We start from the raw sequence: 12,752 nt of genomic DNA, 5'->3' as shown, positions 1-12,752 counted from the left end.
CCTCTGTCCCCTCCTGCCACCGTCCGTGTCCCCTTCCACCACCCTCCATGTCCCTCCAGTCCCCTCCTGCCCCACCGTGCTGGGATTGTCTCACTCGCGGGGCTCCATGGCAGCTGGGGACACTCTGGGGACACTCTGGGGACACTCCGGTGACACCAGTCCCTGTCCCGAGCCCCTGTCCCAGCCGCTGTCACCGCCCCTTTTAAAACGCGCGCTGAAGGGGCGGGCGAGATGACGTCATCCCCAGGCCCCACCCCCCGCAGGGCCACGCCCGCTGGTGGCCCGCTGGTGGCCCGCTGGTGGCCAGGTGACACCGCGATGTCCCCTCTCCCGCCGGGCCACCTGGCAGGACATGGCCACCGCGGGCAGGGCCAACAGCAGGTGACCGTCCTTGGCCACCCCCAGGGACACTGAGGGGACACGGGGACACCGCACAGGTGGCACCAGGGACACGGCAGTGCCACCCGTCCAGTGGCACCAGCTCTGTCCCAGTGGCACCAGTTCAATGCCAGTGTCCCTGTCCCGCTGCCACCAGTCCTGTCCCGGTGTTCCCAGTTCCATCCCAGTGCCACCAGTTCAGTGTCACCAGTCCAGTGTCCCCAGTTCTGTCCCACTGTCACCACCCCAGTGTCCCCAGTTCAATCCCGGTGCCACCAGTTCTGTCCCACTGTCACCACCCCGGTGTCCCTGCCACTGTCCCAGTGCCACCAACCCAGTCATCATTCCAGTGCCACCAACCTGGTGTCCCCAGCTCCATTCCAGTGTCACCAGCCCAATGCCACCAGTTCTGTCCCACTGCCACCACCCGAGTGCCACCAGCCCAATGTCACCAACCCAGTTCCAGCCCAGCGTTCCCAGTGCCACCCAGCCCAGTGCTCCCAGTGCCAGCCCATTGCCACTACGCCATTGTCCCCAAAACCAATGTCACCAGCCCAGTGCCACCAGTTCCAGCCCAGTGTCCCCAGTCCCATCCCAATGCCACCATCCCAATGTCTCCAGTTCCATTCCAGTGTCCCCATTCCAGTGTCACCAGTTGTGCCCCAGTGTGACCAGTTCCACCCCAGTGCCACTAGCCCAGTGCTCCCAGTCCCTTCCTGACGTCCCCATCCCAGTCTCCCCTCCCAGTGTCCCCAGTCCTGTTCCAGTGTCCCTGTCCCAGTGCCACCAGTTCCATCCCAATGCCACCAGCCCAGTGCCACCAGGGTTGCCCCAGTGTCACCACCCCAGTGTCACCAGTTCCATCCCAATGCCACCAGTTCTATCCCACTGTCACCACCCCAGGGTCCCTGGGCCTGTCCCAGTGCCACCACCCCTGTGTCATCATTCCAGTGCCACCAAGCCAGTGCCACCAGTTCTGTCCCACTGTCCCCAGTGTTTGGGGTTTTTGGGGGGGTTCTGGTGGAGTTTGGGGGCTGCTGGGGAGTTTGGGGGAGTCCCAGATGAAGTTTGGGGGATTCTTGGGGGTTTTGGGGGGATCCTGGAAGGGTTTTGGGGGTCCCAGGTGGGGTTTGGAGCTCGGTGAGGTTTAGGGGGGTCCTCAGGAGATTTTGGGGGTCCCAGGTGAGGTTTGGAGGTCCCAGGTGAGGTTTTGGGGGTCCCAGGTGAGGTTTTGGGGGTCCCAGGTGAGGTTTTGGGCATCCCAGGTGAGATTTGGAGGGTCCCAGGTGAGGTTTCCAGGGATTTGGGGCTTCCCAGTTGAGAATTCCCAAAGATTCTGGGTTTCCCAGGTGAGAACACGGGCTGGGGGCTCAGGGAGCTGAGGGGGGAAGGCCAGGGGGAGTTTTGGGGGGCTTCAATCAATGGGGGGGGCCTGGGGAGTGCCATGGGGGGGGGGGGTCTGGTGAGTGTGGGGGTGTCCCATGGATTTGATGCCTCAGGTTTTGCCTTTTCTATTTTTCAGATTCTGTGCTGCCTTACTCTGTGGCTCTGGGCTTCATATTAAGGGATGCTGAGCTCTGTTCACAGAGCAGGGAGACAAAACAATTCCTGCTCTAGCTGGGAACCCAAGGACAAATAATCCAAACCTCAGGCCCAAGAGCATAAACAATGTGGAGTAAGGAGAGAAAAACAAGGAGGATGGGACTTCATCAGCTAAAGCTATAATTGGACAATTAACTCCAAGATGCAAATGGAGCAGAACTGATAAAAGTGACCGACCTCGTGACCTCGTCCATTTTGTGGCCATTTTGGTTCATCTTGGGCATAGCCCTGGCTGGGCTCTTGTTCTGCCCAAGGTGGCTCCGTGGAGGCCTTTTAACAAATGCCTGCTTTATGGTGTAACTGTGCCTGGCCTCTGCTCCAGGTCAGCCTTCTGAAGCCATCAGTTGGTGGCGAGCACGAAGGGAGCCGAGGCACCTGGGCAAGGGCTGGAGCAGAGGCAGAGGAAGGTGCAGCTGCTGCCCCCCAGCCCGCGGCACTGGCGGGGCCCAGGTGCGGTGCAGAGGGTGTGGGAGGCCAAGAAGCTCGGGAGGAGCGAGAGAGGCGGCAGCGGCTGAAGGGGTGCTGTGTTTCTCAGGTGAGAGCGGTGGGAAGGGGTGTTTTGTGCTCTGGAGCGCAGGGGTGCGGTGCTCGGTGTGCCCCGGTGTCAGGGAGGGCGGGCGCTGTGAGAGCGGGGCTGGATTGCGGTGCTGGGCTTGGCGTGGGGCCAGCAGCGGTGGCGCAGGGGATCGTTCCCGCACCGCCACTCCGGAGCGCCGCGATTGGAATCTTGCTCTTTCTCTCTCTCCTTGGTTCTCTTAATTTATCCTCATAACTGTTAGAAATCGGTGTGTATATTCTGCTGCGAGTGCTGTAGCGATAATATCCCAAGAGACAGGCCCCTGAGACTAGCGCTGAGAAACGGGGGAAACCTCGGGGTGGGGGGGGAGGAGCCTTGTTTTTCAAATGCAAAGTTGTTAGACTCAGAAAAGATCTGGCCGCGGTGTGAACTAGAGGACAATCAGACGAGGCCCGAGTGTGGTAGTTTGGATAAGAGATTAATATCAAGTGTGATTTCCCGTAGACGCGAGGATAAATGCTCAGGGTGCTCAGGTGAGCTGGAGTATGCGAGGCTCTTTGGGGTGTCAGCACGTCAGCGGAGCTCGGCAGCAAAGGAAAAGGGAGAGCATACCTTAGTCTGAAAGGGAAAAGAGGAGAAAAGGAAAAAAGAGCCAATATTGGACAGCGAAAGTAAAACAAAGGAGGGAGAAGGCTTAGATCGAGTTGCTCCCGTCCTGAGGGTGGGGTCGGTCGGGTCCGGGCCAAGGTGTGTCCCCGCCGCCGCCACCGCCCCCCGCCGCTGCCGCCACGATCGGGGGGCGGGGGAGGCGCAGCTCAGACGGGGTCCCAGCCAGGGCAGGAGGAGAAAGGCGAGCCGGGGCAGGCAGGGATGCCGCCGTCCCCGCCCCCGCCCCAGGAGGAGCAGCCGGGGGCAGAGCCTTGTACCGGGAGAGGGGAGGGGATGGATGGCGGGCACAGCCCACGGCACCGCCCCGGGAGGAGCAGCCGGGGGCAGAGCCTTGTACCGGGAGAGGGGAGGGGAGAGGGAACCTCCCATGGGGGCAGGGGTCTCTCCGCTCTCAGGTCTGCCCGTTTCCATAGCAACCCTGAACCCCGGGGAGCCGCTTCGGGGGATGACGTCACCGATGCAGGCGGACGCGCAGCCCGGGTTAAAAGACGCAGCAAATCCTGCGTGGGGCTTCCTAGGATCGGGGGTGGGCAAAATAGATTATATGGTACAACAGGGTCAGCCGAATCAGAGAGCTCCTGCTCCAGGAGCTCCGAGGAAGATGAAATTGATGAACTCATTGCAGCCTCGAGCCAGCGAAGGAGGGGAAAGATCGTGAGAAAAGCCATCAAAGAGCGCAGCCCCATAGCGAAACATACTAGATAAAAAAAAGAGAAAAACCTTCCTGTTAATATGTAAAAGTTTAATAAAGGACAATAGGAGACAGAGACAGTAAAGCAAAGATTACAGCCAGTGCACCTTGGCACTCAGCCAAGAGCACCCCTGCTAGTTTGGGAAACACCCTTTTTATACCATTTCTATTACATCAGCCTGTTGCATATTCAGAAACCCTTATGCATATCCATCATCTAGTTTACATATTCCAGGAAATGCTTAGCATGGTTCCTCCCTGGTCTGTCTTTTTAGAGCATGTGTGTTTCTTGGCTGTGGGTTTGGTTCCCTCTCTTGATCACTTCCACTCTGGGCCTTGGTCCACACTTTCTTCAGTCTGCAGATGCTGATAGTTGGCAGATCAACAGCAGGGTGCTCATGCCATGTTCACTGGATGTTATCCTGACCAGACAGACAGTTCACTCCTAACTAGATCAGCTACTATGTATAAGTTTTCGTTAACAGCAGAAATAAAAGCAAACTTTTTTTAACATTGTACATACAACATTCATCTTAATATTTGCAAAAAACAAACAATATAATATGCATTTATATCAATCCCTCCTCTTCCCTTTTTTACAAATTATTTGGCTTGAACAGTTTTTCTATCTTTTCTATCATTTCTCTTTTTTTATCCTCCATTATTTGCTTCTTTTTTCAGAAAAAATTTTTGCTTCTTCTTAGGGGTATTCGGTTTTTTTTTTGTTTCTTTAATACCATAATCTTTTGTGCAGTCCCAGATGTAGTCAATTTTGGGTCTATAGGCATTGTTACTGAATCTTTAAAACTGAAAATCAAGGACAAAGACTCTCTAACTAGTTAAAGTTAGAAAGTTGTATGTTTATTACACCAGTGGGCAGCACAGGGGGAAGTCGTCCCCGAAATGCGTGACTGCACCACACAAGGATTTTTGCCTTCTATTTATTTCTCAAAATAATACATATGCACAACCCCGGTACTTCCTATCCCCTCTTTGTGTTTAAATGAGGTTATTAGTCCTTCATGCACGCGCAATTCTTCTCTTGAATTGGGTGGGTGTAGTGGTTTTGGTTTGCCAGTTTCAGGTTTCCCAATTTTGAGATTTTCCCGGCCAACACACCAAAGAATGTGGGAGATTCAGTGCTGGCCAATGACCAATACACTCACTTCCTGCTGTGAGATGGGATTAGGAGAAAGGCAAAGCAGGCTCAAAACTTTAAAAGGGTATAAAGAAAATGTTATTAAAAGTAACTAAAAAGAAAAAAACAGTAGTAAGAATCAAAACAAACCTTTCAGAACACTTCTCCTCCTCCCACAACCTTTTCTTTTCCACTGGCAGTGTAAAGAAACCAAACCTAAGACTTCCAGTCAGTTTACCACTTCCAAAAAAGTCTTTCTTCAGTTCACTGAGGAAGAGAAGTCCCTCTTGTTAAGGTTATGGAGACTTCTCCACAAGAGGATAGAAACCAGTTCTCTCGTGGTTCTCAATTTCGTCACGAATAGCAGCTGCCTGGGGAACCCTGCTATTGTGAAATCCTTCCCATTTCTGCAAGCCTTCCCACTGCTCCTTGATGGGCCATGCTGACTTATGGGGGATTGTTTAATGATGAGCAGTTCAAAGGCAAAAGTTCTCATTATCTATTTCTAAAATCATCTTCATCCCTGGGAACAGAGATCTTCTTCTTCTCCTGGAAGCACAGGACTGCTTTTCTCTCTTCCTCTGTTCAGCCTTCTCATGGGATCACAGCTATTTCAACATCTGCTTATCCTAGCATGGAGACTTTTGCTCGATATCAATTTGAACACTTTCATCTCCCCATAGTTTCTTGTGTTATAAGGAAAAAGAGTCCTTTCTCCCTAGCTTCCAAGAGGATTTCAGCTCCAAAAACAAGGCATCTCTTCCTTCCTCCCACCAACTAGAAAGGAGAGAGCTCCCGGGTTTTTTCATCTTTAACATGTGTGTTGCCCAGAGGCATCTCCAGCTTCTGAGTCGTTCAACAGACTGTCAGTTACACAAAAAGCTTTGCATCACTTCCCTGAATTTCCTCCCATTCCAAACCATGACAGTCGGTGTCTCGAATTGGGTCAGTGGTCCCAGGGATGAAGTCAAGAAGGTCTTCATCAGGTCTCTGTGACCCTCTGGCAGGATTCAAGGCCCCCTGCTTTGTGATGGATTAACATGGAGTCCAGGTGCTGGGCATTGTTCTACTGGTTTCAATATGTTCCCATAATGGTTCACTTGCTCCACTTCCTTCTACAAATGAGCTCATAACATAACAATTAGCTTTAGCTTAAGCATCTAATAATCATTAACCAATTGTTGGTTTATCTGACTTCAATATGAATTGGTTCTAACCCTCAGCTAAAACCTTAAATTTTTAAAATCAGGATTCATTCCCTACTTCTTTTTCAAGGTTATAAATTCTTTTACTAATATATAGATTCTTGTTTATCTAGCCAACTCATGTGGTAGGTGTTTCTTAGAACTGTACCATATGTTCTCAATATTGAAGTTAAAGCTGCTACTTGCTGCAACAGTCTCTAATTCTAAATAAGTACTATAATAGACAAAATCAAACTTACACTGACTAAGAGAAGTAAAACAATAATTGGATGAACTAAGGTATTGAGCAAACCGATTGCTGTTGGGGACTACTCAAAAAATACATCCCACTAATGATGGGATGGGCCTTTTCCAATCCTTTAAATACTTTCCATATAGTCTCTGTGGCATGGTGTATTGTAATCAAAGTTCTTTTTCTTTTAACTTCTTTAAGAATCTTCTTTAATTCATAATGTTTTAACCATTGGGTAACCAAAGCTAAGTTCATCCCTATAGGCACAGGCAATATTTCTTGGACAGTGATTAAATTCACCTTTATACGTTGGTATGATACGACAGGTGCCTGATAGGAAGAAGCACATCCTTTGGTTCTGACAAAGTTACAAATGCACAAGTTAAATTGAGTTTCCTTCACAGTGATCTCATCTACTATTATAGTGGGGCGTGCTGTTCTGAGGCAGATACAACCTTGTCTTGTATGCACAGGCAAGGCTGTCTGGTTAATGGGATGCATTTCAAAGTGATAAATACTTTGCTCTGTATCTAAGTCTAAACTCAGAGCAGTTAGTTAAGCATTTGTCACAGTATTTAGGATTCTTGGTGAGATTAATGAAATCTGTCTTGGACAAACACATATTTACATCCCCAAACATTTCTTCCTTCTTACACAGTTGCATTTGTAATTTTTAGCATTTGACCCAGAGACTTAAGGGAGTTAAAATCATTGGCTTTCCCTTGGCACTTCTATACTAGTCACATGATCTGGAAGTGGTGCTGTATTAGCTGTGGTTAGAGCAATAATCATAAATGCCACAACTCTTTGAGCTACACCTGCTTGATTATCTATTACAACTACAAGCCTTTCTATTCTTTGGGGGATTATTACACTGTGCTTATCATTTTACTCACACTCTATCTATTTTCTTGAGAAAGTTTTGATTTCAGTTTGTTGTTACCCGGTATAACTTTCTAAAGTCCCTCAGGAGCCTTCTTCACTTGGGAATGATGGATCTAGGTGCTTTGTTCCTTAGTCTTGATTGCAGTAAAGGTGGAGAGGAGCGCTTGGAATGGTCCCTCCCACTGTGGTTCCAGAGTCTTCTCTGCAAAAGACTTAACATATACCTAATCCCCAGGCTGTACATTATGTACTGGTTCATAACAGTGCTTTGGTTACCCCCTGTGCTTTGGCAGTTCTAGTAGGGAAAGCTTCTGGCCACCCTGAAAAGGTATCTGTTAACACCAATAGGTATCAATACCCTACTCTCCTGAAAAATCAGTCTGAAAAATCAATTTGCCATTGTTGCCCAGGGGCATATCCTCTCTTAAATTGTTCAGGCTTTGGTTTAGGAATATTTTTGGGATTAGTTTGGAGGCAAAGGCTACATTGGCGAGTCACCTGAATCACTGCACTTGGCAAGTTTCTGGCTAGGATTCTGTTTTTCAAGGGATTATACAAGGCATCTATTCCCCAATGTGTTTACTCATATTCATCTTTCACTAATGAGCAGAGCATATAAGAGAGGATCACAAGCCTTCCTTTCCCTTCATCTGCAATAGCCCACCCCTCTTGATTATAACTTCCATTTTCTTTCTCAATAAGCCTTGTTTTCTTTTTACTGTACTTTGGTTTCCTTTCCATAGAAATTTGTCCATCTGGGATTGAGGCTGCCTCAACTGTCTCAACAATTACCTCAGCTGTAGCTGTTTCTTTGTCCTCTCTTTCTGCCAGCTCATTCTTTTCCTCCAATTCAGAGCTCACTTTTTGGTGTGCCTTGATGTGCATGATGGTTACCTTTTCAGGCAGCTGGATTGTCTACAACAGTTTTATTATCTCTTGTGTATCTTTAATGCTTTTTCCTTGTGAGTTCAACAGTCCTCTTTCCTTCCAGATGGCTCCATGTGCATGGACTACCCCAAATGCATACCTTGAGTCTGTATAAATATTGATTTTGTTTCCTTTTGCCAGCTCTAAAGCCCGGGTGTCCTGGTTCAGGGCAAATTTGGGAGAAAACCCCCAAAGGGCCCCCGTAGGAAATCGGATTCTACCACCCCTCCCCCAACCAGTCCAGGAGAAAATACTTCCTTGGAGAAAAGTGGAAAAAAACTATTTATTAAACAAGAAAACTTAATATTAAACAATAAAACCCCTTGCTGCTCCAAAGGAGATGACAAACCCAGAAAGTCCCCTCCCCAGATTCCAGTTCAGCTCACTCAGTCCCTTATCAGTCCCTCCGGCGCTGGAAATGCCGTGGCCCAGGCCCGGCCCGGCCCACCGAGGCGAGCTGCTGGTGCTCTTATGGTTGTTCAGTCCAGAGCAGGTGTGAACAGGTCCAGAGAAAGGGGAAAAAAAGGGAAAAAAAAAGCACAGTCCAGGGAACTTCTTTGCCTCAGCTAGCTAAACTAACTAAAAAGCAAGAAAAAAAAGAGAGCCCAGTCCTGCCGTCTGTTCATCTGCAGAACCACGCAGTCCAGGAGCAGGAATGTGTAGGAGTGAGTTCAGTGTCTGAAAACAAACTGCGCGCCTCCTCTCCCCCCCTCAATCTTTGAAGCAAGTCTTAAAGGTGCAAAACTTACTATTCAGCATAAACAGAATGAGACGATTGGGGATAAAAGCATCATATAGTCAACCTAGGACATATAGGAAAAGCAGTGAAAAGTGATTACAAACTGTACCATATCAAACTCGTTGTGATTAAGAATAATTTGCACAAGTCCATACATAATAGCAAAAGCCAACACTGCCTAGTTATTTACACCAAAGCCAGGGCAGGTTTTTTCCTTGCATGGAGCACTTGGGCCTTCCCCGGGCCCCTTCTGCCCTCCTGCAGAGCCGCTGGCATTTTCCAGCACACACAGTTTGTAACCCAGAGCCGGGTGCAGCCCCGAAGGCTCCAAGCGCCTCCTTCCAGGCTGACTCTGCAGGTGCCGAGGCTGCTCTGGGCTCTGCCAGGGCTCTGCTGGGGCTCAGCTCTGGGCCGGGCTGGGCCCGCTCTCCCCTCACATGGCTCCGGGCAGCTGAGGCACAGCGGGAGAAGGAAGGGACACGTCAAGGGAGTCGAGGTTTGAGAGAGTTTTTATTCCAAAAACTGCCAAAACAAACAAGAACCATAACAAACAAACTGTGCTAACTACCCTAAACAACTAGCAGTACTAACTACCATAACTATCAGAGCTAACTACCAAAACTAACTAGTTGTCCTAACTACTGTAACAAGAAACTCTCTTCATGTGCTTCATCTCCTCCGCTGCTCCCTCAGTTGCTTCGCTGCAGTGATCAGAGGGGTCAGGCTGGAGAGAGGCTTGGCTGATGACAAGAATGGGTGCTGCCCAAAGGATAAAAAAGAAAGAAATGAACTGTTACTTCCCAGAGTCAAGTTCCTCACAGGCCCTCTTGCAGCAGGACAAAGGGAAATGGTTTGAAACTCAAGAGAGGGAAGCAGGCTCAGATTAGATCTAAGGGAGAATTTTTTAACCAGGAGAGTGGGGGAACACTGACAGAAGGTGCCCAGAGGTGTGGGAGGTGCCTCCTCCCTGGAAACCTCCAAGCTCAGGTCGGGCAGGGCTCAGAGCCCCCTGACCTGTTGAAGATGTCCCTGCTCGCTGTGGGGCACCAGGCCCAGCTGGCCTCGAAAGGAGCCTGCCAGGCCAAAGCAGGCGAGGATTCTGCTCGCTCTGCGTGTGGAAAGCAGCGAGGCTGGAGACTGTCGGAGGGGGCCCCACAAGAAAACCCCTCCCTCGCGCTGCTGCTTGCCCTGCAGCCCTTGGCATTCACCTGCAGCAGCTCCTGGGCAGCCCAGCGCCGCTCCTCGTCCGGCTCCAGGCTGCACTCGAGGAAGTCCCGCAGCAGAGCCGACAGGCGCCGGGGCTCCTGCAGCTGCGGGGTCCCGTTCTGCCGGATCAGAGCGCGAGCCTGCAGGGAAAGCAAACTCAGCGCTCTGCCAGCTTCCTTCACACCCACACGGGCTCACATCCACCCCGGGTCCTCAGCCCCAGCCCCAGCGGCACTTTCCTCCCTGCCAGATATGCTGCTCACAGCTCATTTTTCTGTGCCAACCAAAAAACCCAAACCCTTGGGCTGCCACAGCCACTGCAACATCCAAATGATCTCTCCCTGAGAGCCAGTTTCATTGGCTGACTCTGTTAGTAGGAACCTCCATCAGAAATAGCACATTTTGCTTCTCCAAATGTGGACACCAGCTGTACAGGCCATTTTCCAGAGTCAGTGTGGTCTGCCTGGGTTATTTCACAGGATTCTTACATCAAGTGCATCTCTGCAGTGCCACTGACACTCAAGTGAATGCATTCCTGATGCCCCATCCCAGAAACTGCCAGGCCAAAAACAGGAGGTTTGTGATGCTGAAAGCTCAGCTTTGGTGACACAGAGAAAGTAGCTTGGACTAGGAAAGAAATATGTTAGACTATGGAGATGTTAAACAATCATCCTCAGGTTTTCAACAACTTTCACAGTGAGAAGAATCAGAGGGGAGATCATCTTGTAAAATGTCTTCTAGAAGCTCCTGCAGAAATCTTGTTGGGTTTGGGGATGGGATGTGGGGTTGGTTTGGGCTTTTCTTGCAGGGTAACATTAGAGCTGATGCACTTGCTTCACATTTCCATGTCATCCTCAGAGCCAGAAGAGCTGCAACAACGTAAATCCCAAAGCAAATTGTTGTTGGAGACTGCAGAATATTCGTCTGTGTTGAGGCTGGAGTCCTCTGGGAATTCCCTTCCCATGTGCAGAAACCTCCAGCTGCTGCTCCCAGGGCAGGGTCCCCCTGTGCTCACAGGCCTCTGCAACCACTGGAGAATTTGCCTCTTACCATGGCCCCCGTTTCCCTGAAGTAAGGAGGTTCTCCTTCCACCATCTCGATGGTCACAATGCCAAAGGCCCAGATGTCCACCTTGGGGCCATAAGGAGATCTGGTCACAACTTCTGGGGCCATCCAGTGAGCAGTGCCCACCATGGAGCTGCGCCGGTCCTGCTCAGGGCTGAGCTGAGCGCAGAGGCCAAAATCAGCTGAGGACAGAAACAAACCCTGTCAAAGGCAGCTGGAATGAGGAAACCAAGCACAAAGATTCCCCACTCTCAGTCTGAGAATGCAGTAGTGAAGTCAGCTGGAAAAGTCCTCAGGGCTGTAGCCAAGGAAAGATGGAACTGGACCCTTACAGAAACCCTCAGCTTTCATGCAGTGGCTTTTACTGATTCCCTTGGAGCTTTAGATTCCCACTGCTGCCCCTCTGGAAGGGCCAGAGCCAGAGCAAAGGCACTGCTGGCACCCTGCTCCTCTCCTGAGCTCTCTGCAGGGGCAGCCGCTCTCAGCTGGCAGCAGGGCCCGGGCAGTGCCCCCAGCAGCCCTTGTGGGGCTCTGGCCTCACTGGGAAGCAGCCCCACAGCCGCAGCCCGGGAGCGCCGTGCCTGGCCGGGAACACCCACCCAGCCTGACAGAGCCGTCCATTCCCAGGAGGATGTTGGAGCTCTTCAGATCCCTGTGCATCACCCGGTTGGAATGGAGGAAATCCAGGCCCTGCAGACACTGAGAGAGAACAAGAAACACCAGGGTAAAAACCAATGGCCCAAATATATCACACCAGAAAGGACAGTTCAGAATTCTGCCAGCAGCAGCTTTGCTGGGACAGGCCAGGAGTGCAGTGCACACAAGCTCCAGGCAAACGGTGCAAGGCAAAGCTGAGAACAGCAAATCAAATCAAAAAAGGACAGAGAGTACCACAACAGCAGGAGAGAGAGCAAGAACAGAGCAGAAGTGCAGTGATGCTGGCAGGCCATTCACTGCAGAGGCTCTTTCTTCTCCAGCTCATGAAAACAGCACAGAAACAAAGCCCTGAGCATGGAGCCACTCCTGTTCTCATGCCTGTTTGGAAGGACCATGGTGTCCCAGCCATGGGAGTGACAAGCAGGATCCCTCACCTCCCGACTGACAGCTGCCATCTCTCCTTCAGCCATGCGTGTCTGTCTGACAACGTCCTGCAAAGTTCCTCCATCCATGTATTCCATCACCAGCCACAGCTCTCCATCAACAAGGAAGCTGGAAGAGGAAAACAATGGCATGGAGATGAATGGGCAGTGCTCAATTCCCCCATGGAAAAGCCTGGATGGAGTTTTGTTTCCAGGTCACTTGTCAGTGAGGACAGAATCAGATGGAGAGACATTCCTGCCTGGCTGCCCAGCCCTTGGAATCTGCACAGTCCAAAGGAGAAGGAGACACCTGTGAGAAAGGAGAGGCCTTAGATGGCAAGCAGGTGAAAAATGCAGGTTAGCAACAGCCCAGATCAATGTGGAACCACAACACTTGCCCCCAGCTGGTTCAGTTTCTG

General features: G+C 50.7%; 1 protein-coding gene across 1 annotated transcript; it reads right to left on the bottom strand.

Annotated features, from left to right (window-relative positions):
* Window positions 1-9,474: 9,474 nt before the first annotated feature.
* Window positions 9,475-12,381, bottom strand: LOC132340465 (serine/threonine-protein kinase PAK 3-like). The gene is made up of 5 exons (XM_059871491.1): window positions 12,346-12,381; window positions 11,854-11,953; window positions 11,240-11,436; window positions 10,192-10,329; window positions 9,475-9,742 (listed from the first exon to the last, which is right to left on the bottom strand). Exons 1-5 carry the CDS (start codon window positions 12,379-12,381, stop codon window positions 9,653-9,655), a joined length of 561 nt encoding a protein of 186 aa, XP_059727474.1. The 3' UTR covers window positions 9,475-9,652.
* Window positions 12,382-12,752: the final 371 nt, after the last annotated feature.

Source organism: Haemorhous mexicanus, chromosome 32, assembly GCF_027477595.1.
Source record: "Haemorhous mexicanus isolate bHaeMex1 chromosome 32, bHaeMex1.pri, whole genome shotgun sequence".
NCBI classification, from domain to species: Eukaryota; Metazoa; Chordata; class Aves; order Passeriformes; family Fringillidae; genus Haemorhous; species Haemorhous mexicanus.
The sequence above is the reverse complement of the archived record's forward strand: the minus strand, read 5'-3'. Positions and strand labels throughout refer to the sequence as shown.

What these genes read in the sequence shown, in the direction of transcription:
- LOC132340465 (XM_059871491.1), bottom strand. Translation starts at nt 12,381, where the DNA reads ATGGCTGAAGGAGAGATGGCAGCTGTCAGTCGGGAG. An exon ending in GGACGGCTCTGTCAGGCTGG is followed by an intron (nt 11,437 to 11,853) that starts GTGGGTGTTCCC and finishes TTCTGTCCTCAG; the next exon opens with CTGATTTTGGCCTCTGCGCT. An exon ending in CTGCCCAGGAGCTGCTGCAG is followed by an intron (nt 9,743 to 10,191) that starts GTGAATGCCAAG and finishes TCCTTTGGGCAG; the next exon opens with CACCCATTCTTGTCATCAGC.